The sequence below is a fragment of the Podarcis pityusensis genome (genome assembly GCF_964106645.2).
Source record: "Podarcis pityusensis genome assembly, chromosome: 12".
In the NCBI taxonomy this organism is placed as follows: Eukaryota; Metazoa; Chordata; class Lepidosauria; order Squamata; family Lacertidae; genus Podarcis; species Podarcis pityusensis.
The window spans coordinates 45,307,686-45,332,984 of record NC_138037.1 but is presented as its reverse complement, the minus strand read 5'-3'; the positions used below and the strand labels follow the sequence as shown (position 1 = coordinate 45,332,984).

Sequence of the window (25,299 nt, the reverse complement as noted above, 5' to 3'; positions counted from 1 at the left end):
TTAATGACACTTCTCATGTATTTGTCAGAAGTAAGCAAACAGCTGCATCTTGCATCAGGAACAGAGAAAATCCTGCCTTGCTGGCTTATTCCAAGGCCTTCTACACGGCCATGAAAAAGCACCCGGTGCATAGTCTATAAGAATATGTAGCACTGTATATTTTAATTTAAGCAGCAAACAAAATCAGTTAAACTTTAACATTCGCCTTTTCTGCATTGGACAAAAGAGCCTTTTTCGCTGCCATTCCCTGGGCTGAAAGCTAAATTTAGCTGGGAATCATTTAACGTGACAGTAGAGAGACAGGAGAGAGATGCACACATGTACAGATATTTAATGAGTAGACACTATTGTGAAATATCTTGCACTGTAGCTGCGATTCTCTCTCTCTCTTTCATAGATCCCCATTCAGTTGAGCTGTATTATTGATGCAAACTCCAAGGAACATGTAGTAGTATATTGACAAGTACACATCCCCCCATGTACTGCTATCGAAAGGGTGTTTGGAAACCCTTTAGTTCTCTCTATTCCTTGGTGGTAGCTTCGGCAACATTTCCTAGGAAGATCTGGTTTTAAAAACTGGTCGATATCTCAGTGCTTGTGTCTGTTGCCCACTTTAAAGTGTGCTTGCCCTACACAATACCTCGAGGGGGCATGCCACTTTCTTAGGAAACCCAGGTATTTAATAATAATAATAATAATAATAATTCACTGCCTAGCCTTTCAGCATGCTTTATTATCTCATTCTTTCACAAATCAGAGGGCTGAAGTCTTCCCCCCTGCTCCAAATCCTAAATATACTGTCTCTGCCACAGAAGACACATAATTTCCAGCCCCCTCCATTTAAGTAGCATGCGGATCTTTCGCCTACGCCATGGATTATTTTAATTCTTGATTCTGTGCATCGTTTTACATAAGGTAGAAAAGATGTTCCAAATGAACATTTCCAACCATAATAATCATTTTTAAAATGTTCTTTTATTTGGGAAGTAGCCCTGTGGCTGGACATCTCTGCTGCACTTCTTTTCCGTTACTGCAATCGTTCGCTGCCCTGAATCAATTTCTGCGACTCACATTGGTATATTGAAGGGTGGGGTCCCAGCAGCGGATATGCATATGGTGGAAGGGGTGGAGAAATGTGGCTGTTCTGCCAGCCCAGGGACCATGGAGGCAGTTGCCTGCTATCTTGTGGTTTTTCCTTTTTTTAAAAAAACAAAAACTAAACTCCTTTGCGCTTCCATGTGATAGGAAAGCAAAAGGCTTTCTTTCCAATATAATGGAGCCATTAACATCTATTAATAATGCAGACAGGGTAAGTAGCTGGAGTTGGCGATCCCAAGGGGCCTCGTGAAACAGATGTGCACTGTATCTTCCCGGATTTGATGGCTGCTGGGGTCGAAGGGGTTGCTGTGGTTCCTGTTTATTTCCTCTGGCAGTGGTTTTCTAATTTAAGCACCTCTGTCTCCTGGCTACAGTAGCCTGCTGTGATGCAGAGGTGGGGAGAGAGAGAGAGAGAGTGGGGAGAGAGAGAGAGGGAGAGAGAGAGAAAGAGAAAGAGTAGGAGATGGGTGCCAGCACAGATTGGTAGTGCCTCTGCACAGCTCCCAAGCTGACCTATTCCCCCTCTTTGCCTTTTCTTCGCAGAGGCATCCGTGTCGGGGGAAGCTGAACAGGAGAGCGGCTTCTCCTTTTGTTAACGTGTTGGAAAGGTAAGCGCCTTCCTTGCTGCTGACTTGGAATACTGCTGTGTTGTGCATGCATCTTACCGGAGACGGAATATAAAGCCCCCTGGAAAACTTGTCCCGTCCTGTGTCATTCGACACAATGCTGTAAGTAAGCCTGAAAATGGAGATAGCCTTATTTCTCTCCTCCTCCTCTGGCCCACCCCCAACCCCCCCGCTTCGTCGTCTTCTTTTTCCAAACAAGACCCGGTGTTTCAGTTTGAATCTGCTCTGTTCCTGACAGCTGTTCTGAATTGACAGGGGCGTTTGGAGAGAACGGATTCCCCACCTCTTTCAGCTGTTTAGGGTTAGGGGAATAACAGCAGGCTGCCTTTTTAAAAAAGAAAGTTCTGAAAGGAAGCGTTCCATTGTATCTTTGCACTTCCTGGGATCGCGCAATCACCCACCTGCCTAAACAAAAGCTTTTGTTCCGTGTGCGCTGATTTCTAATATGCTATGTAAAGCAGCCATGTGATTTGCATGATTTCAGGAGGCTAGGCTCGGTGTAAGGCAAAACAGCAGATGTAAATGTCTGTAGTTGGACACAGCTGGGTTGCAGCATTGTCTTGTGCGCTCGCAGTATAATGCAGAGGAATGCATTTCCGGATAGATTGTCAAGAGACATGTTTTAAAACACTGCCACTGCCTTCCATCACTCATTCAGTCCCCTGCAGCAACAGAATAGTACTGGAAGTTCTGAGCTGTGCAGGGCAAATAGCATAACTTGTCTGGAACGAGAAGAGTAATTTCCCGTATTATATGGGTTGCCAAACATTGTTGCAAATAATGTGGAAAGGGAAACCCGGCTGCATTCGCTCTCTCCTCTTGTCTCAAGGCAATCTCTGCTTGCATCGAGTTCTTGGGATGTATATTGTGCATCGGGTAGCGAGAAATAATAAGGAGATGGTGGATTTCTCCATTTTCTTTAGGTGATACAGGAATTGTGTGTGTGTGTGTGTGTATGCATCACCTTGTCTGTAAATTACAGCAAATTGGAACTATAATCATGTTCTTGGGCAGTAAGTTTTTTTTAAAAAAGCCATTGTGGCTTTTTGTTCATTCTTCATCCATATTCCTCCTATTCCCATAAGCATTGATGCATACAAACTGTCCCAATGTAAAAAGTGTCCCATTAAAAGAATTTTTAAAAATAGCCTGTATCATCAATAACAAATGTATTCTTTATTTTGACAAACATTTTATTTTATTTTTTTAAATCTGCAGACTTCTCCATTTTTCTTAAGCATGGGGGAGTTCTGATCTCTCAAAACTGAGCTTGCTTTGTTTAATTTGCAAAGTCTACCATATGCATGCATTCATGTCTGTAACATCCCCGTAGGTTAATTCAAGTCTAAGGGTATAACAAAGGGACAAAAGAGATGTATTAATATTTTTGAAGAAAAAACTGAGGACAAAATACAACTTGGACTTCTAAAAATACATGGGTAGTATTGTAATGGAGATGTATTCTTGACAGATATGTAAGTTCGGCAATAATATTCACCTGTTTTAAAATGGTAAAGAGATCCTGTTTTATGAGTTCTGTTGATTGCATTGAACACCGATTCATGATCAAGTACCATTTTTATTGGGAACCTTCTGTTGCACTAGGCTGGATTTGCAAGGATAATGAAAGTTAAAAATTAGATTTGTTAGGGTGACAAAACAGCAGAGTATAATAATATAGGTTATTTTCCTTTATCATGGTGGGTGAGGCCAATGCTTCAATTTATTGATGAATTCCACAGCAGGGCTTATATAGGGTGAAAATAGTTTATCAACTTTGCTACTCAGATCTGTGGGTTTTATTTTAAAAACGGGAACGCTAAAGTTAGTTCTTCAGTTGCCATGACTAATTCTTTACCCCCTAGAATTATCCTATTGTTTCCAATGGAATGATTGCATTTGCAAAGGTCCAACTTACTGCTCCTCAGAATAAGGGGAGACTCTAAACAACTAATGATTGCTCTATGAAAATCTTGGTTTTATTTTATGCAAAACGAATAACTTTAAACCTTACTCTGAATTCACATACATACCAGTTCAGACAAGGAAGGCTCCAAAATGGATTGCTGAAGTCTTAACACAATGTCAAAACTACTAAAACTTGCAATTATGTTTTTTAAAAAAAATTTCCTTGTCTGTTGTGGCACCACCTGCTCTGCAGGCAGGTTACAATTCTATGTACTTCTCTGATTTGGGGATATTTATGTTTTAAGCAAGTACAAAATGGCATACAGATTCATATATATATATATATATATATATACACACACACACACACACACACACACACACACATACATACATATATACACACAGATATATATTCTCAAACCTAAGATTTAAGGGGAGAAATATACAAAACAGAATCCTAAATTCAGTATAGTGGTGGTGCTTGTATCTCTTGGTATTCTTGCCAAGTGTGTGGTTTTCTTTTTTTAAGGAAGCAGAAGAATAAATAAATCTGGGAAATTCTCATTATGCCTGTTGAGACACCTTTTGCTGTAAACCTACGTTCTATAGGAAACAAAGGAAAGATCCTCTTTCCTTTGTTAATATCGTTTATCATCTTTAACTCATTAGCTGCCGAAGGTGTTACTTGAAACAGTGAGCCTTTTTCCCTATCTGTAACCTTTGTAGCTGGAATATACACAAATGTCATCGTGTATAGGATTGTAGATATTAGCAGAGGATTACTAACCATAATAATAAATGCTTTGCAGAGAAAATTGGAGATTAACACCCTATACCACAAAGGTCTATTACACAAATAGATAAACCTTGTTGTGTTTGGTTTCAGCTCTTGTTATTTTACGCTGGGAGAAAGAAGAGTGGAATGGAATATACTGAAGTGTCACCAAGACAAGTACTTGCACAAGAGTGATTTGAATTAGCAGTTCTTGGGAGTAGAGAGAGACTGTTTTTTTGTTTAAGAAGTAGCAAGTGATTTTAACATTGGAGCAAACTCCATTCTTTATATCACATGCAAATAAGTTGTTTTTCGGAAATAGTGCCACAAGCTGATATAACAAAGAAAGACAGAAATCCATTGCTTGTCTACACTGTTCTTATTTGCTTTAAAATGTAGCATTTTAAAGTCTGTTCACAGATTTCTTTGTCAGATAGCGTTCTTGTTGTGTGTGGCTCCCTCCTCCTGCGTCTTGAACTAGTGAGACATTGCCTCTGATGTTTAAACTTTGATTAAAAACACACACACACACAGTGAATGTTTCAATACGGTGTTTTGTTTAACCAGAATACCAACAATACTTCATGGTAAACTTGCAAAATGATCCTCTGAGAGGACTTAGGTTTCGTGTGTTTTTCTTGTGCTTTTCTCAAAAGGGGAAAGAAACGCTTCAAATGAGCAGAACCAGTTTGGCTTTTAAATGCCTTTTTAAAAACATGATTGAACACTTCTGGAAAAGATTCTGATTCACAGTACCTAGTGGTCCTTTCAACGAACAGTAGTGAAGACAGGCCATAGTTTATTGTGACACCTGAATGCAACCACTGGGTGACCCGCCGTCTTGTTGATTTGTGCAAATTGGCCCTTGGCATGATTCTTCTGCACAGGCATGTTCCTGTGTTGTGTGAACCCATGCCACGAGTGTTGACCTGCAAATATGAAACAGCCATTCACAAACCAAATGCCGCACAGAGAGCTAACTTTCAACAGAGCCATGAGATGTCAAGTGATGGACATACATGTGTAAATTCAAGCCTCATTTATATAGCGCACCTCATCAGGGGTGCTTTAGGGAGCAAGGCAAGCAAGAAGACAGGCCCGGGGAGTTTTCGGTCTTTATTTCTTTTTACAGTAGGAGATCACAAAGGGAGATTTGCACCAGGGGGCTGAATGTGAGCAAAGGCTGTTACGTGTACTTTGGGTTTCTGCTGACATAGGGCTATGGAATTTGAACCAAAGGCTTCATGGAAAATATGATGTTCTAGGAGGACAAGGGATGTGGCACCAAGCCTAATTCTTAGTGAGATAGGATTAGACATGTATAAGGGACGCGGGTGGCGCTGTGGGTTAAACCACAGAGCCTAGGACTTGCCGATCAGAAGGTCGGCGGTTCGAATCCCTGCGACAGTTTGAGCTCCCGTTGCTCGGTCCCTGCTCCTGCCAACCTAGCAGTTCGAAAGCATGTCAAAGTGCAAGTATATAAATAGGTACTGCTCCGTCGGGAAGGTAAACGGCATTTCCATGCGCTGCTCTTGTTCGCCAGAAGCGGCTTAGTCATGCTAGCCACATGACCCAGAAGCTGTACGCCGGCTCCTTCGGCCAATAAAGCAAGATGAGCGCTGCAACCCCAGAGTCGGCCACGACTGGACCTAATGGTCAGGGGTCCCTTTACCTTTACCTTTAGACATGTATAAGACTGCATTGTCTCGTCTGTTACACCGAATGCAAGGGGTGCTGTGCATTGAGAAATGGTGCGGTTCTTCTGAGTCTGTACTGTGCTGGTTGAGCGCATAGGCAGTTTCCTATGTATATCATGTGCCTTTTAGTGGTGCTTACACAGGATAAAAGTGTTTCAGACTAACCCATTGGGGCTGCCCCCAAATCTTCTTCCCACACTGCATTGTTCTATGCAAAGCGTTGGGGGGGGGGAGGTATTGTGGGGCACAGAGTGTCATCATTTTGCTAACACCAGTCCCTTCTGTCACATGTGAACTTCTTATTGGATGTAGCCCACAAGTCATCAGTGCCTGCTTGTCCTGTATTGATTGATGTGTTTCAGCTTGAAGATGAGGGCTGAGCCCCAACTTTGCTAATGAAGCAATTGTAAGATTGCTTTTTTTTCTTTTTTTTCTTTTCTTTTTTTAAAAGCACTGTTTGGACTATACCATCCTTGATCATTTTTGGCCAGCCTCTAACATCACAATTTTTGGAGTAAGGTGTTAGAGCAAGTTGGTGGCAACGCAACTTCAGACTTTCTTGGATGCTCCTGATTATTTAGATCTTTTCCAGTTTAGATTGAGGTCCATTTTGGGGTGAAACTGGCTTGGTGGATGCCCTACACCAGGCACTAGATATGGTGGGGACTGTGTGTCTGTTGGATTTTGGAACTCTCCGTACCTTTGAACATGGAATCCTTCTGGGCATGAAGCAGTGTTCTGTGGTAGCTTTGGTCCAATCTAGTTAGATGGTGGTGTTGACGGTCTTCTGTTGGATCACTTGGCCAATGGGATCCCTCAGGGCTCTATATTGACCTCCATGCTGTTTAGCATCTCCATTAAAACTGCAGAGAATGGTCATTGGGAGTTTTGGTGTTGGATGCCAACAGTATGCTAGCAAGGCCCAGCTGAGCCAATGAGCCTGTAGGGATCCTCCTGAACTGGTAGCATCTAAGTTCAGTGATGGATGAGATGGAGGCTAAAAGACAGAAGAGTTTGATCCAACTGAGACAGAAGCATGTCTAATTAGTAGATATGCTGACCCAGGATTAGAGGCTCAGGGCAGCACTACAGTGGTGCCTCGCAAGACGAAATTAATTCGTTCCGCGAGTTTTGTCGTCTTGCGATTTTTTTCGTCTTGCGAAGCACGGTGTCGGGAAAGTTTTGGAAAAGCTTCAAAAATCACCAAAGTCTTTAAAAACCTCAAAGAAGGCTACCACACCGCGTTCTATGAGTTGCTCCTCGAAGTCAAGTCGCAACTGTATTAACGGTGTTAAGAAAAAGGAAACAAACTTGCAAGACGTTTCCATCTTGCGAAGCAAGCCCATAGGGAAAATCGTCTTGCGAAGCAGCTCAAAAAACAAAAAACCCTTTCGTCTAGCGAGTTTTTCGTCTTGCGAGGCATTCGTCTTGCGGGGCACCACTGTATCTCTAAAAGACCAGGTTTGCAGTTTTGGGGTTCTCTTGGACCCAGTGGAGTTCCTAGATGACCACCGAGACAGGTATGGTTGGTGGGGTGCCTGGTCAAGCGTAGCACCTTGACTGTAGAACTCCATCCCAAGAGAGATTAGACCATACTCTTCTCTGTTGCCTTTTATATGGTTGGTTAAGACATTTTCATTCCAGCAAACTTTAAGTCTAGTTGTTTTTTAAAATAGTTTTAATTGTCTTGCAGTGACTTTTAACGCTTTCTGCTTTTAAAAGTGTTTTGAGATTTTACTGTTGTAAAATCAGCCTGGGGGTGGGGGCTTGCTAGTACAGTGGTACCTCGGGTTAAGTACTTAATTCGTTCTGGAGGTCCGTACTTAACCTGAAACTGTTCTTAACCTGAAGCACCACTTTAGCTAATGGGGCCTCCCGCTGCTGCCGTGCCGCTGGAGCACAATTTCTGTTCTCATCCTGAAGCAAAGTTCTTAACCTGAAGCACTATTTCTGGGTTAGCGGAGTCTGTAACCTGAAGCGTATGTAACCCAAGGTACCACTGTACTGAAAAGTGGTATTAAAATGTTTTTGTAAATAACAAACAAAAATCCCTACATACACAGGCACTTGTAAATTGGAATCTGTGGCCGTCTAGATATTGTTGGGTGCCAGTCCCCACCCACCCCAGCCACCATGACCAATGGGAATTGTGGCCTTCCAGATGTTGCTGAACCACACCTCCCATTGGCCATGTTGGCTGGGACTGATAGAGGTTGGAGCCCAACATCTGGAGGGCCTAAGGTCCCACATCCCTGTCTTATGACTTACAGGTATTAAGCGCACAAAAAAGTAGCACATACAATACCTCAAAATAGCCCTGTGCAGGTATGACCTAGAAAGGCAAATAGAGCAGAAAATTATACCCTGTTACCAGAGGTTGTTTGTTTGTTTGTTTTGCATTTGGAGAGGTGTGCTTCTAATATGATTAGGTATTGATATATAATTGATAACACTAAAGAGGGTGAGTTGACCAGTATGAGCTGCAGGCATAGGGGTACCCTTTTCTCATAATTATTGAATAGTTTTGTAGTAGTCTTGGAGCTAAACACAATACCATGTTGAATTCATTGTGAATTAAATGGAGTATAGAAATTTTCATATCAAAAGTGGAGCCGGACTACAGGGCCTATCAAGTATTATGAGAGCTTTGTAATTGGATTACAATTAGCACATGTGACTTCAGCTGTATAACAGGAGATGGGCTATATACTGAATTGCTTCTATTTTCAGTACTTATTTCCTTACCCTTTATGACAGGCTTCTTCAAACTCGGCCCTCCAGATGTTTTCGGCCTACAACTCCCATGATGCCTAGCTAGCAGGACCAGTGGTCAGGGATGATGGGAATTGTAGTCTCAAAACATCTGGAGGGCCGAGTTTGACGAAGCCTTCTTTATGACACGGAGAGAAGTGTGACACACATGCTGCCCATTCAACTTAAAACTATCTACTGAATCCAGGGGTCAGCAAACTTTTCCAGCAGGGGGCCGGTCCACTGTCCCTCAGACCTTGTGGGGGGCCGGACTATATTTTGAAAGGGGGGGAATGAACAAATTCTATGCCCCACAAATAACCCAGAGATGCATTTTAAATAAAAGGCCACATTCTACTCATGTAAAAACACGCTGATTTTATCCGTGAGCCGGATTTAGAAGGCGATTGGGCCGGATCCATCCCCTGGGCCTTAGTTTGCCTACCCATGACTGAATCCATCTCCCAAAACAAGAGGCATTGCACTCCTAAGCAGACACTAGGAACAGCTGGAGCAAGTGGTCTTCCGTGTTACTGAACCCCTCTACATATTTTAACAAAGGCACTTTTGACATATTTAACTTTTTCTTTATCATCAGTCTGTCTGTCTGCAGAGCAGCGGCCTCATTTCTGTCTCCCTCTCTCTGGCGACAGTACTAGGACGAGAAAGAATTCGTAATTCCATCAAAATTAAAGGGACTTCCTGCAAATGCAACAGCCACATTCAGACAATCAAATCACACAAGTGGTGTGTGCTTTCTGTGAGTGGGGAAAGATGCTCGAAAGCTATACTTGGCTATAGTTTCCCATTGTATCAGAACTGAGAAACTATGGGTAATAGCTTAGGGGCCCATTGACTAGCAAATAGTAGCATCATGACATTTAGTGGTATTTCTTTTATCGTCAAAGGGTTTAGCAAATAATTAACAGGGTTCCTGGGAGCTACTTTGTGGTTCCGGTTGAACAAGGACTTGAACCATTCAGGGGAAAAACTCTACCACTATTACCACTAAGTAATACGCCCTGAAATGGTAACTAGCCTGTGTTCGGTTGGATTCATTCTGAGTGTTCTGCCACTGGCATTCTAGTCTGCTGCATCACTCCAGCTCCCTAGTAAACCAAGGAACCAATTGGGCTTTGTTCCAGCTTGCTCCAGCCTGTGCCCTCCAGCTGTTTTTCAGTACAACTCCCCACACAGCTGTGCTTGCTGGGGCTGATGGGATTCTAAACATCTGGAGGACATCAGCTTGGGGGAAGGCTGCTCAGTTCAGAGGGAGAGGGAACTTGGTGAACCTATCAAGTGCCTGAATCAGCTCCCCATCCCATCAAGGCAAAGGTGGGGAACCTGACTACAACTCCCATTCTCCCTGGCCATTCTGCTTGTGGACGATGGGAGATGGAGTCTAGCAACCTTTGGAGGGCCACAGGCTCCCAACCCCTCCTGTATTGTGTGTCTTCAGACCACAGGTTCTCCATCTCTGCCATAGCCTGGCACGGTTTGCAGAACTGGGGAAAGGCTGTTTGCTCCTTTGAGCAGCTCCTATGCAAGTTCTTATAATACTCTTCCCCATGAGCAAAGGCCAGACTTAACAACCAAGGCCTATTACTCTACCTTGGATCCCCAGCTGTTGTTGGACTACTTCTCCCATCACCCCTGACCACTGGTCCTGCTAGCTGGGGATGATGGGAGTTGTAGTTTGAGAAATGTGGCAACAGTGTCTCTCAGACTTGGGTCTCCAGCTGTTTTTGGACTATAGCTCCCATCATCCCTGACCACTGGTCCTGCTAGCTAGGGATGATAGGAGTTGTAGTCCAAAAACAGCTGGAGACCCAAGTTTGGGAAACACTGCAAGGCAAGTTGTTCTTGCATAGAAGCAACATTTCAACAGCAGATACAAGAGGACATATAGTTGCCCCTGTGCCTGCCCCTCCCCACAAAACAAAAGTCATTGTGCTGGCGATTTCTACAATACAGTGGTACCTCGGGTTACATACGCTTCAGGTTACATATGCTTCAGGTTACAGACTCCGCTAACCCAGAAATAGTACCTCGGGTTAAGAACTTTGCTTCAGGATAAGAACAGAAATCGGGCTCTGGCGGCGCGGCAGCAGCAGGAGGCCCCATTAGCTAAAGTGGTGCTTCAGGTTAAGAACAGTTTCAGGTTAAGAATGGACCTCTGGAACGAATTAAGTATTTAACCCGAGGTACCACTGTATAGCCTCTTGGCTTCCATTCGGGGTCGTCCGTATTCTCATGCCCCTCCTCAAGCAGCATCTAAAAGGTATTCCCACCAGTTCCTTTGCAATTTGCAGGTGCACGAACACTCTCTCGCTTTGTTTGCCTTTCTGGGTCAAACAATATGAATATTTGCTGTGGGGAGAGTTGCAGCAACAAAAAGCTAGATATCCGCAGGGTAAAAAATGGCACTGTTTGCTTTAAATCGGCGCTCTGTCTTCTTCTTTTTAAGTCAACTAGCTAGAGGTTTTGCATTCACACTAAGCTCTTCTGTCTTTTTGTTCTCAGGGACTGAATGCTTGACTTCCCAGTCTTGTCCGTATTAAATGAGAGCTTGTAGATATCCATACAGTATATACAACAACAAATTCTTTACCTGGCTGCTGGTGTTAGGGTCGATGACTGATTCTAAAATGCATGTGGGTTACGCACAGGTGACTATCCATAGGGAACCATCCTTGGCATTAGCCACACCTATAAACAGGTTATGCTGCCCTGGCATCCATCCCGTTCATTGCTCTCTCTTCAGTCCAATCCTTTCTCTTTTTTTCCCCTTTAAGAAATGGGGTTTAAAATTGCTTTCTCTCCCCCTTTTGTTCCTTCTGTTGAAGATATTAATTATGCCTCTATTACGGCTCTGCTAGGTTGTCGTGTACCGAAAAATACTTTGGCGTTTTGAACACAAAGGAAAAAATAGCATTCCCTTCAGGAAACTGCTTGCAGTACTATCCGTTAGAGGTTGGAATGCTTGGCTGTTGTATCTGCGTGGGAAGAACAAAGAAGGGAAAGTTGAATAGGTGCTGGCGCCACCTTTCCTCCCCCATCCCCCCGTCTACTTGTGAGTAGGGCGGTGTGCTAAAAACCAGCATTCAGTGCTCAGGAGATTCTGTTTCTGCACCCAGAAAGGCTGGGTTCTGCAACCTGCATGAATTAATGCCAAGGTGCACTGCATATCTTACTTCGGATCATTTATTCTGCCACCCACATGACAAGGGAAAATCAAAAGCGTTCCTTCAGGCTGGAAATTTTATCTAGCGACACCTCTCCTGTGAGTTCAGCAGCCATATCATCTCAAGCATGAAAGGAGCAGAAGCTTCCTTTAAGAAAAAAAGGGGGGGGGGGAGACAACAGCAATTAAGGGATTCTGAGAAAGCACAATTCTGCACCCAGTAGAATTTTCTGCATTCTCTCCTCCCGACCACCCCAGCAATCTCAGCATCAAATTGCACAAAACCTTGGTATTTCCTGCTTTCTTACTGCTACTAGGTGGTCTTTCCTTCGGGGAATGGGAGATTGCCACAGAGACCTTTTTGATGATGCAAGGCTCCATTGTTTCCTACAATGCAAGCTTCTTGAGCATCTGTTAGGAGACTGGTATCTACCTTCTCCATCAACCCCCCCCCCCCCCGGTCCTGTCAATGTGTCTGAATTGTCTTGGTCGAAGGCTCAGATTGTGAGTGTTGTGGTGGTCATGGAATCTATGCTCTGTTTTCAAACATTCTTACAATGGTTTATACCACAACCTTCCCCATCCTGTTGTCCTCCAGATGTTTTAGACTACAACTCCCATCATGCTCCTGACCATTAGCCATGCTGCCTGGGCTTGATAGGATCTGCGGGGGCATATAAAAGCCCCGCTGCTGCATCAAGCCAATCTTGTCTAGCATCTTGCCTTCCACAGTGGCTAGCCAGAAGCCTCTGGAATGCCCTCAAGCTGGTTGAAGAAAGCTGGCTTATACCATCCTTGTGCTCTCATCCCTTCCTCCTGACTGACCAATGATCATACCATCATGCATTCTGCCTGTGAACTTTTTTAGTGTCTGCTTGGGCAGGGAGTGGGAGCAACAAACCAAAGCGGATTTTCCAAGGAACCATTGTTAACGGGTGCTAAGGAAGTCTGAAAGCTGTGAAGACTAGTGTTGGGTGGTATATCAATATATCGTCCAAAACTGGCTTGAAGTCCATATCGTGAAATCTGTTTCATTATTTTTGATCTGGCAATATAACACGAATCATGATGGGTGCCCGTGTGTTCTGCAAAAATCGCAATCTGGGGAAAAACATGAAGCCAGCCAATGCCTCTATGGACCTCCATCCTTCAGACACTGCGATATATCAGTATATTGCAGTGTTTAGCTGGTGAGGTATCACAAAGTTGAAAACCAGATATCACCCAGCCCTAGTGAACACGTTTGTGTGTGTGCACTAGAGAAGCTTAATTCTTTTTAACAAAGAGGTTGCATCTGTTTTTGCTGACACGAAACAAGAATATGTTTGAAGGTATGACAGGAGCAAGCCTGTGTTACATATCTCAAAATAATTGCATCCCATTGCTCTTCAGCCTGGTCAGAGTTCAGTGGTGTGCTTCTCCCAAGACTTGTTCCCACTTCACTTTCCCTTGTGTAGGAAATGTATGCATTTAAGTGCTTTCCTGAACTGAGGTCAGTATCTGCATATTGAGCAGCAAAGTGCCTCCACTCCCCCACAACCGGTCTCTTCCTGACTTTCTGACAGCACACTTTTTTAAAAAACTTGGAAAGAAGCTGCAAAATAACGTGCAAGAGTTGCTGCTGTCTCAGACCACTTTAGGAAAAGTGTTCTGTCGTCCAGGCAGTGAAACAGCACTGCTTCAGTTAGAAACTGACGCCATGATGACTGTGACAAAATGTACAATGAGCCTAGGGTTCGCTGGATCTAAAAAGCATGTTTGCACTGGTTTATTTTATTCTGACTGATCTCGATAGCCCACTGGTGATATATATGATTGCCGATTCTTTCCTTTCCCTCCACCAAGGCATTTAACAAATGCAAACAACTTGGGTGTAGAGGGGTGAGAGTGCAGCACGTCTCACTTTGCAGCTATTGAGGGTTTAACTATGCGTTACATTAATGGCATAACTTGCAGGCAGGTAAAGAAATGTTGAATTTTTAATCATGGATATGTGTGTGCGCGCACACACATCTGCATTGGAAACACTGTGCATGAGTAGTGGAGATTTAACACACACCCCTCCAACTGTGATCCTCATGGAAATCCCCCCCCCCCCAATCTGCATTGCAATTAGAGACAAAAGAAATCTCTCACTGAAAGCAACTAGAATCAGCCCCACTCCCAATCACTAGTTGCAGTGCTGGGTGTCAGGAAAAGATTTCCATTGGAATCATGGCTGGAAGGGAAAGAGTTAAAGCTCTGACTTCCACCACTCATGTCGTCCATGCACCCATGCTCCTGATGGAAATTAAGGGGAGGCATGCAAACACCTGTTTCCTGGGGCAATACAGCCTGGGAGTTGCTATGTCCTGCTCAGGTGTCTCCTTGCTATTTGCTGTTGGATCCTGGGGTCAGCACCTCTGCAGCTTTCATCATTGGTGCTCTTGGCCTTAGTGTAACCTCACATGGGACAAAGGGGTCCTGGTTACTGTTTGTGGTTGAAGCCACAGCACATATGCTCATGCAATACAGTGGTACCTCGGGTGAAGAACTTAATTCGTTCTGAAGGTCCATTCTTAACCTGAAACTGTTCCTAACCTGAGGTACCACTTTAGCTAATGCCCCCCCCCCCCCCCGCTGCTGCCGCACGATTTCTGTTCTCATCCTGAAGCAAAGTTCTTAACCCGAGGTACTATTTCTGGGTTAGCGGAGTCTGTAACCTGAAGCATCTGTAACCTGAAGCGCCTGTAACCTGAAGCGCCAGTAACCTGAGGTACCACTGTACATGTGTTTACTCTCACACTTTGCATTTCCCCTTTGACATCTCTCTCTCTCTCTCAACCTGAGCTCAGTGAGTTGGGCAGGACTGGAAAAGGAGGTAGAATGAGCTTGTTTTTATTTATCTTTGCATTTCCCGTAATTTAACTCCAGCAAGACATACGACTACCATTTCCTGTAATTCTGCCACGATTAATGGCTGCATTCAGTCTGATAAATCATCTGCCGCAATAATGGATGCACACAGCTGCTTATAAAATGTCACTCATATATGCAACGTTTAGGGATGCAACAATTAATCTAACTGATTAATCAATTAAAAAACCTTTTCAATGCTCCAGAACCTGAACGTTTTAAATACTTTTTTTTTTTGCAGTTTTTTTATCTTAAGTGGCAGGTTCCCTGATATAGGTGGCGATGCTTCTTCTAACGTGTTGCTGCCTGTGGCCATAAATGCAAGCATCACTCTAACACAAAGAACTTTTTAGATTAAGACTTGCTTTGATTCGTATGTAAATCTTAAAAAATAAATTGAAACACGGTGATTCACACAGGAGGTTTTTTACAAAAAATATGTGTGGAAGCTCTAGCCACTTTCATTGGGCTTTGTAAATTGAAATAGTTTTTCTAAATTCTCATGGTACACAAATCCATGAACGGGGAAAAGATGTGGCTCAGTAGTAGAGCAAAAGTTCTGCATACAGATGTTGGCTACATGCACGCAGTGCCTGATTTACATATAAGCTAAACAAGTTATAGCTTAGGGCCTCACTCTCTTGGGGGCCCCCAAAAAATTTAAAGGGAAAAAAACCTGGATGTACATTTCCAAAATAGGGACGCAGGTGGTGCTGTAGGTTAAACCACAGAGCCTAGGACTTGCCGATCAGAAGGTCGGCGGTTCAAATCCCCACGATGGGGTGAGCTCCCATTGTTCAGTCCCTGCTCCTGCCCACCTAGCAGTTCGAAAGCACGTCAAAGTGCAAGTAGATAAATAGGTACCGCTCCGGCAGGAAGGTAAACGGCGTTTCCGTGTGCTGCTCTGGTTCACCAGAAGCGGCTTACTCATGCTGGCCACATGACCCAGAAGCTGTACGCCGGCTCCCTTGGCCAATAAAGCGAGATGAGCGCTGCAACCCCAGAGTCAGCCACGACTGGACCTAATGGTCAGGGGTCCCTTTACCTTTTACATTTCCAAAATACTGTATAAGATAAAAAAGCAAAATAAAACCTACATACAGCAACAGTGTTTTGTGTTGTGTAGGCTCCTATGATGTAAGTAATGGGCCCCGCTTGCTAGCCTGCTCCCTAAAATATCACTGGTTTGCTCATTTCTATATATAGGGTGCCTACATTCTGCATGGACTGGTTGCATGGCATATATTCAACACAAAAACAGCGACTTTTTGTTGTTGACAAAAGACAGCTGGACATATAAAGGGCCCCACTACCTTCAGTAGCTATGGGCCTCATCAAACCTAAATCCGGCCCTGCATGCACACTATACCTTTAAAGCATATTTCATAGAATCATAGAATTGTAGACTTGGAAGGGACCCCTAGAGTCATCTAGTCCAAACCCCTGCAATGCAGGAATCTTTTGCCCAGTGTGGGGTTTTGAACCCACAATATCAGGCTCTACTCACTGAGCTATCCGAGCTGTCGTATTTGAAGCACATTTCCCTACTCCAATAATTCTAGGTGCTACAGTTTGTTAAGAGTTGCTAAGAGTTGTAACTCTGTGAGGGGAAACTACAGTGCCCAGAATTGTTTGAGGGAAAGAATGTGGTTCAAGTGTGCTTTAAAGGTATACACAGGTGGATGCAGCCTCAGTCTGACTGAAAACTCAGACTGAAAACTCATTGACTTGGAAAAACGCCTACCTGAGACCCAGGAAACCCACTTCCCGTGAGTGTAGATATCACTGATATGGGTGGCCAATGATCTGATTCACATGAGGCAACGTTTGTGTTTCGCTGGAAAAAAACTATACGACTGCCAGTGGCTGTCTTTGTGGTGTGATGCATTCTGTGCTATGTTGTGGACATAGATGAGAGTTATTAACCCACCTTCTCTTCCTCAGCCCCTTCTCTCTCCCTCCTTAATTAAACAGCAGCATTTAACAGCAGCATTGCAACTAGGGCATTGCAACAAAAGGGCGGTGTGATAACAAATTGAACGTTCACATCCCAACAGGAGCATTTGAGACTATGGTGCGGATGCATAACAGTTGGTGTGTTTCAGTGTGCAGCTCTTTTAAATCAAAGTATAAAAAAATTCAAAAGCAAAACTGGAGGGTTTATTATTATCATTATTATAATGGTGCCACCCAGTAAGAGGGCTATCGATGGAGCAGCTGCTATGTTCCTACCACTCCTCGGCTCGGTCCTTGCCGAAGTTGCTTCTGCTACTACTGCAGGCAGAATTTTATGGGCAGAAATGTGTGTCCTTCAGTAGAAAGTGGGCGGGGTGGGGGGAACTGATTGGTTTAGAGGACACGATGGAGGTAAGCGTTCAAATTGCTCAAGTATAAAGTGGCCCTGTCTTGGAGATGGCCCCAATATGGTACTACAGTGGTACCTTGGGTTAAGTACTTAATTCGTTCCGGAGGTCCGTTCTTAACCTGAAACTGTTCTTAACCTGAAGCACCACTTTAGCTAATGGGGCCTCCCGCTGTCGCCGCGCCACCGGAGCACAATTTCTGTTCTCATCCTGAAGCAAAGTTCTTAACCCGAGGTACTATTTCTGGGTTAGCGGAGTCTGTAACATGAAGCGTATGTAACCCGAGGTACCACTGTATTCCTAATGTGGCTATTCTTAACAAGAATGTGGCGGGGTGGTATTTCTCAAAAGTAGAAACAGTGGAATTCTGCTCAGAACCTGATGAAGCAAGCCCCCAAATCTGTTCATCCCGCCCCCCTATTTTTATAGGGAATTTGACAGCAGTTCTGCCTGAGCCCTTTAACAGGAGATGTGCATGGTTGAATCTGGAACATTGTTCGTGTAGTTTCTCTTATACCACTGAGCTGTAGTATCAATACTGTTTACTTACAGCTGTCTTGGAATTCAACCCACTAGAGATTCAGTTCTCAGTTTCAACACTCTACTTTCCACATACAGTGGTACCTTGGGTACTTGAATGGCTTGGCTCCCAAACAAGTCGCCTCCCAAATGCCACAAACCCAGAAGTAAGTGTTCTGGTTTTTCGGAAGCCAAATGTCCAGCGCGGCTTCCGATTGAGTGCAGGAAGCTCCTGCAGCCAATTGGAAGCCACGCTTTGGTTTTCAAACCATTTCGGGAGTCAAATGAACTCCCGGAACAGATTAAATTTGACAACGAAGGTACCACTGTGCTAGATATAGTTTGTATCCTGGGCTGCTATTCACTGTTGTTGTTTAGGGTCTGCCTCACTCACATAAATCCCCTGCCCTACTGGGTGACTGAATAGAATCATAAAATGGTAGAGTTGAAAGGAACCCTAAGAGGCATCTAGTCCATCCCCTTGCAATTCAGGATTTTCACCTAAAGCATCCATAACAGATGGGCATTCAACCTTTGCTTTAAACCTCCAAAGAAGGAGAATCCACCACTGTCCTAGGGAGTCCGTTCCACTGTTGGACAGCTCTTACCATCAGGATGTTCTTCCTGGCTGGACTGAATCCACACATCCCAACTGAAGCAGATTCTGAATCTTATCAGGCCAATTGTGTTGACTAGAAGAACGCACACAGGCTGCGCTGTTGGTGCCAAGTCTGTTATAGAGGCCTTTATTGAAGTGGTTTATAGCTGCCTTTGAGACGGTCAAGCCATTGGCATGGATCGGATGATTCTGTGACCACTCAGGCAAATAACTTGCTATTCAGTTCAGCACTCTGGCAATTTCACCTTCACCATCCTAGAAAACTGGTTGGTTACTTTGTCCCTGCTGAAGTTTTGGAAGCTGGGATAGGGAAAAGCAAGGCTTTGAGCTACTTTTCGCTTCATGACTAGCACAGACAGAGGCAGGCTGCAGACGTTGCGAGCTCTCCCTGCTCACTAAGCCCTGCTATCTCTCCAGCTTCTGACACCTCCTCCTTCTGGTCTTCTCCCTCTGACCACTCATGGTTGTCCCACCACCACTTTCTGGCCTCTGAGCCTTTTCCCCTTGGGGGTTCCCCAGTTGGTTCCTCCCACCATTCCTCTACGTCCAACCAATCCAAGACATGGTGACAATGTTATTCCATACCATTCCTCACTGAAACTCCTCCTTTTCTGTGCAGCCTTATAACTCTGGGGGTGATTAACCTTAGTCAAAGGATCTGTGAATCACAGAGGCAGGCACCTGGGCAAACTTAATAATAGCCTCTCCTCCAAACCCATGGCAGAGAAGCGATGGGGTGTTGGTGGTACTGCTGAGCTCCCTAGTAGTGGGGTGTTCAAGGTGTACTGCTGTCCAATCCTGCCTCACTCTCCTTACCAGTGTACAAGCCAACCCTGGAGCTGGCTTTACTTTCCATTGACTCTTAGCACTTTTAACATGTTCTAATTAATTCCATTGAAAGAGCCAGTCTTTAAGCTTTGGTTGTGCTTCAGGCTTGCACCTCTCTCTCTCTCTCTCTCTCTCTCTCTCTCTCTCTCTCTCTTTCTCTTTTGCTGGAGATCCACGCTAAACAGGTGACAGCTCACACTTCTGCAGCCAAACCATAAAATGTAGGGCAAAAACTCCCTCCCTTTTTTTCTTATTAAAGAAAAAGCCCCTGTGTACTCGGGGAAAGTTGGGAGGAGAGAGAGTGTGACATTCATGAGCTACTTCCCAGATAACAGCTGATAATAGTTCTATGGACAGACTGCTGGGAACGAAGGAGCTTAGCAGAGGCATAATGTGAGAAATCAGGTGAGTTTTAATCAGCTCAGGAGCACTGCGCAGTCCCATGGGGAGGAAATGGGAACTGGAACTGGGTAGCCTGAAACAAAAAAGCAATGAAAAATGAACCTGAGAGCAAAAGATACAAGCTTCTCTTCTGCCAAGGGAAAGCAATATGCTAGCGGTTCTGTTTAAAGCCTGCCCGAATGAACCCAGGGCAGTGAAATCTCCCGTCTGCGTTGCTATTCTTTAATAGACCATTGCCTATTACTTTCTTATTTTAAGGCCCTTTCGTATTGTTTTGCTTAAAAACGCATATAAAACGGACACTGGAGATCTTGGTTACAAGAGAACCAGAGAGTTATCTTGGGAATGGCTTTCAAAACCCTTGAGTCCAAATACAGAAGGATGATATATAAATCTAAATAATAATAATAATAATACACAATCCAGAACAAGGAAATGGACTTAAAGGGGCTTAGCAGGATAGAAAGTGTGCTGTGGAGCAAGGGATTTGATGTGGTTCTCCCACTATCTATTCTGACAAGGTTTGCATAATTTTTCTCTGGAGTGGAGAACTGGGGATTGCAAAGAACCAAGAGGTTAATACTATAGTCATGTACGGTCGCTTTGTGCAGATCCTACAGACTTGGGGCTTGTCTCCAAGGGACATTCTCACGGGTCTAGTTTCGTGCGTTAACACTTAGCGAGGGAAGCAGTACCAATGTTCCCCTAAAGAAAAAAAGGTGCCTGCTATGGGGACAGGGTTTCCAATGGTAGGATCGTTCCCTCTGGGAGGGCTGCTCCCCATCTTGAGTGGCAATGGTCATGGGGCATCTATGCTAGCCGCTCATAGGAACTAATTGCGTAGGTTGTGGTTGGATGAATGAGAACATCTAATCCTGGAACACAGAATTCCTGTGCCAACATAGATTATTTCAGCCGGAACTGGACTTTAGCAGTTTTTCACTGTGTTCCTTTTCTTGCCGAATGCTCGTTTCTTGCCAAATGCTTGTTCTTGCCAAATGCAGTGTGGGCTGGAGGCTAAGAGCAGCTCTGGATTCAGTGTGTGTGCCCAGCAGAGAGTCATGGCCAATATTAACTCCCTGGAACTTGTACAGTGGTGCCTCGCAAGACGAAATTAATCTGTTCCGTGAGTGTCTTCGTCTAGCGGTTTTCTCGTCTTGCGAAGCAACCGGATTAGCGCTATTAGCGGTTTAGCGGCTATTAAAGGCTTAGCGGCTTAGCGGCTTAGCTGCTAAAAGGCTATTAGCAGCTTAGCGGCTTAGAAAAAGGGGGGGGAAGCGAAAAAAAATCTCAAGTCTCGCAAGACATTTTCGTCTTGCGAAGCAAGCCCATAGGGAAATTCGTCCTGCGAAGCAACTCAAAAACGGAAAACCCTTTCGTCTAGCGGGTTTTCCGTCTTGCGAGGCATTCGTCTTGCGGGGCACCACTGTACTATATTTGTCCCTTCCTATAAGTCTCTCTCTCCCTCTCTCCCTCGTTCACATGCACGCACACACACTCTCAAAACATATTTTTAGTTGTATACATAAAACCTTAAAATAGGAACAATAGGAGGCTGACCAGGCTGCATGTACTGAATCAGTCTGTTGGCTCTTCTAGCTCAGTATTGTCCACTTCAGGGATGGAGGACCCAGCGCCTTTAAGATTTTGTTGGACTCCCAACTCCCATCAGCCCCAGCCAGCATGTCCAGTGGTCAAGGGTGATGGGTGTTGTAATCCAGTGACATCTGGAAGACCACAGTTTCCCCATCTCTGACATAGACGATAGACCTTGTAATAATAGCTTTGGGCTCTGTGGATGCACCTAGTTCTTTCTACTTTATAAACCTACACATTCTGAAAAGGTGCCTTAGATTTTTATGTCTCCAAATAGCTTTTTAATCAAGCAGAAGAAAGAAGAGTAATAGCTGGATTTACTGTTTGAATCAATTGAGAGCCAGCATGGTTCCATGAGTAGAACTTTCATCCTGACTTCTGTCCAAGTCGAGCATATATCCTTGGTGGGTGATTCTGAGTGGGTTCCTAGCAGCTTTGCATTCCCCTGGCTTCCAACTGGATCTAGTAGTTAAGTTCACGGATACATTCCTGGTTAGAGACTGGAAGTGTGGAGGGGGATACTTTTGAGGCAGATATGGTACAGGTATGAACCCACTGAAAATTTTGATGATGTAGGTCTGGCAATAATTTAACATTGGTCTTAATTGGAGCACAAAAACTGAGTACTTTTCTCCCCCAGGATACTTCCAAAGTACCTAGATGTGCGTCTTCCTCAGCTTATATTCTGCAACTCAGAGGTCCACTGGCTTTCCCAAACTTGAGTCTCCAACTGTTGTTGGACTACAACTCCCATCCTAGATCTTTAAAAGCCTGGGGAAGTTAAAAGGCACCCAAAATAAAGGCGCGTCAGGAAGGGGCTAGGCCAGTCTCTCTGGGAGTGCATTCAGTAACTGTGCTGCTGCCAGACACTGGCTGCAGGAGACAAGCCTCCACTGTCAGAGAGTTTTGGTTCAACAGCTCATCACCAGGATGTCCTGGGTTGCAGAAGTTTACATGTATATCCTTTTCTACTGTCCATTGAACAACCAGCTACGCAAATGCGTGCTATTCCCTTTTCTGGGTAGTCTAACATCACGACACAATGAAAATATCAGGTTCTATCTGTTTGACATTAACCCGGAAGTAACTGCAAGGGTGGCTGAGTTTTTGTCAATAGTATCTCTTAGAGTGGTGAATGGCACTATTTAGTGGGAAGAAAACCCAATGAAAAGCCTCGTCATTATATATTTTACATGGCTGTTTATTTGTATATATTTTAAAATTTTATATATGGATGTTTTATGGCATTTCCATGCGCTGCTCTGGTTTTGCCAGAAGCGGCTTAGTCATGCTGGCCACATGACCGGGGGGGGGGCTGTCTGCGGAAGCGGACAAATGCCAGCTCCCTTGGCCTTTAAAGTGAGATGAGCGCTGCAACCCCAGAGTCGCTCGCAACTGGACTTAATTATCAGGGGTCCCTTTACCTTACACTTGTAATGCCTATTAAAAGTTGGGCGTAGTAAGAAGTTTGAATGTGGCAGATCCTGCTCCCAGCTAGCCCTGCAGAGGCAGTACAGTGGTACCTCGGGTTAAGAACTTAATTCATTCTGGACGTCCGTTCTTAACCTGAAACTGTTCTTAACCTTAGGTACCACTTTAGCTAATGGGGCCTCCTGCTGCCACCGTGCTGCCGGAGCACGATTTCTGTTCTCATCCTGAAGCAAAGTTCTTAACCCGAAGTACTATTTCTGGGCTAGCGGAGTCTGTAACCTGAAGTGTATGTAACCTGAAGCGTATGTAACCCGAGGTACCACTGTAGTTGGAAGGGACCCAGTGGTTCCTTCTTCCGTTGCTGTATGACAGCACAGCAACCATCAAGTAGCAAGAGGAACCCAGTATTTAATTAAAATACGTCCTCTTCAGTCAAGGGGCTCAAGGTGACTGCCAGCCAACTTAAACAATGAGACATCAGCACATCCTAAGCAGAACTTCCACAGCACAATCAGCATGGTGGAGGAATCGGATCAGCAAGTTCAAAGGCGCAGTGCAGGTCATCAAGCCGGCCATCCCCGAAATGCTCTGCAAAAAAGAGCTTGAGGGAAGGACATTGGTGGCAGTTCCAGGGAGGCCTCCCATGGGAAGACATTCCATCACTGTGGTGCCATGGTTCATCAAGCCCATCTCTGCCTGATCCTGACCTCATGCCTTGAGCTTCTGACCCGGATCTCGGTATCAAAGGTGGAGGAAGATCAGGAGCAAATGGCAGCTCTGGGTTTCGGAGGACCCTGCTACAGAACACCCTTGGGTCATAGAAGCATAGAATTGTAGAGTTGGAAGGGACCCAATGGGCCATCTAGCCCAACGCTTTGCAGTGCAGGAATCTCAGCTAAAGCATCCATGACCGATGACCATCCAGCTTCTGCTTAAAAACCTCCAAGGAAGGAGAGTCCAGAACCTCCCGAGGGGTCCCTGCTGCCTCTCTTCAGAGTCTCCCTTCTTGCCGCCTCCCTTCCTTATCATGGCTCCCACCTGCTTGCATGCCACTCTCTGCCCATTTGTTCACTTGCTTGTTGCCCCTGGCATCTATATAGTGGGCTCTGTATTTAAACTGTTTGTCCACTTCTCTCCTAAAGCACCTGGTGGTTCGTGAAGGCTTCTAAGAGAGCTCAGTGGAGGTATGCTATCCAGAGACAACTTGGGGCTGGCTTAGGGAAATATCAAGGGGTCAATTGCACCCCCACCTGACCAGCAGGTGTGCCCTAGGTTTTCCTGAGAACCCACACAGCCTCTGAAGAACTGTAGCTCAGATGGGAAGGGCACTTTACTATACTTACAGAAAGTCTCTGGCATATCCAGGTTGGGCTGTTAACGACCTCTATCTGAAACCCTGGAGAGCTCCTTCTAGTGCATATAAACTGAGCTGGACAGACCAATGACCTGGGATAGCTCAGCAGGTAGAGCATGGTACTCGTAATCCCAGAGTTGTGGGTTCGAGCCCCACATGGGGCAAAATATTCCTGCATGGCAGGGGGTTGGACTAGATGACCCTCGTGATCCCTTCCAATTCTATGATTCTATATTCTGATTCTGTATAAGGCAGCTTCCTATGTTCACATGATAATCTACGCTGGACACCAGTAAATGCTAACTGATCTCCTCAAAACCCATAAGTGCCAAACTGAAAGCGATGCTATGAATAAAAATTTGCTGAGGCTCGCTACCAAAATAGAATGTTTTCAGGAAGAGGTGCAGTTTTTCCATATTCATTAGACAGGAGCCTTTGGACTTGCTTTTTATCTAATCATTCTGGGCTGATTTTTCCTTTTTTTAAAAATGCTTCTTGAAGGTAAGAGTGTTAGGCCTCTTTACCCACTTCCCCAAGTGCTCTGTTTCTCTACAGGCACTTGCTTGGAAAGTTAATTACTCTATTCTCTTTACAGTGACCTTGACGGTTGCTTCATATCTGAAAGGAATGGCATTTGGGTTTTCTAATTTAGAAGCACAAAAGCGGGTGAGAGAAGACAGGACTAGTACCTGATTCACTCTGTGAAAAGAGCCACTCATGTTAAATTTATGGGCTGCTGAACCTGGAACCAAAGATAACATTATTGGGCTTATGCATTAATTATGATTAATGGGACAACAGGAATATCATTTGGGTCACATCATGTATATATTTTATTTATTTCCATGTTAGAATTTCACAGAATTGCAACAAAATACATTATTTTTCCAGGCGCTTTCTTAAATGGCTTGTAAATTACTGTTTTGATTTTTTTTGAGCATGCATATATTTTCCTCCAGTCTTCCCAGGTCCACTGTGACAGGATGTTAGAAGAAACAGGACTTCCCTAACAGAGTTTATAGAACTGGCAAAATTAACTGCGGTAATAAGATATCAAACACACCAGAAATTAAGGGCACAGTGGTTATGGTTCAAAGAATATATGAACAAACACTGCTCTAAAGATAACATGCTGATATGTTTAGACTAAGCTTGTAAGGTGACTTGATGTTATACCATAATAGTACGATAAAAGAATTACAGTGATAAATAATATGCAATGTAAATAAGAACTTAAATGACTCAAAGAT

At 44.3% G+C, this 25,299-nt stretch overlaps 1 protein-coding gene across 12 annotated transcripts in view; it reads left to right on the top strand.

Moving 5' to 3' along the window:
- LOC308459531 (uncharacterized protein) overlaps positions 1 to 25,299 on the top strand; it is a 113,146-nt gene that overhangs the window by 28,543 nt on the left and 59,304 nt on the right. For 10 of the 12 annotated variants that reach the window (XR_013978080.1, XR_013978081.1, XR_013978082.1 and 7 more), the window contains exon 2: positions 1,642 to 1,706. Coding sequence is in view for 2 of the 12 variants with exons in the window: in XM_080975150.1 (XP_080831276.1) it covers positions 21,618 to 21,668 (51 nt within the window). In the remaining 10 variants the exon portion in view is untranslated. Of the gene's footprint in view, positions 1 to 1,641; positions 1,707 to 21,546; positions 21,669 to 25,299 lie in introns of those variants that run through there. The other 2 variants (XM_080975150.1, XM_080975149.1) reach the window with 1 other exon arrangement.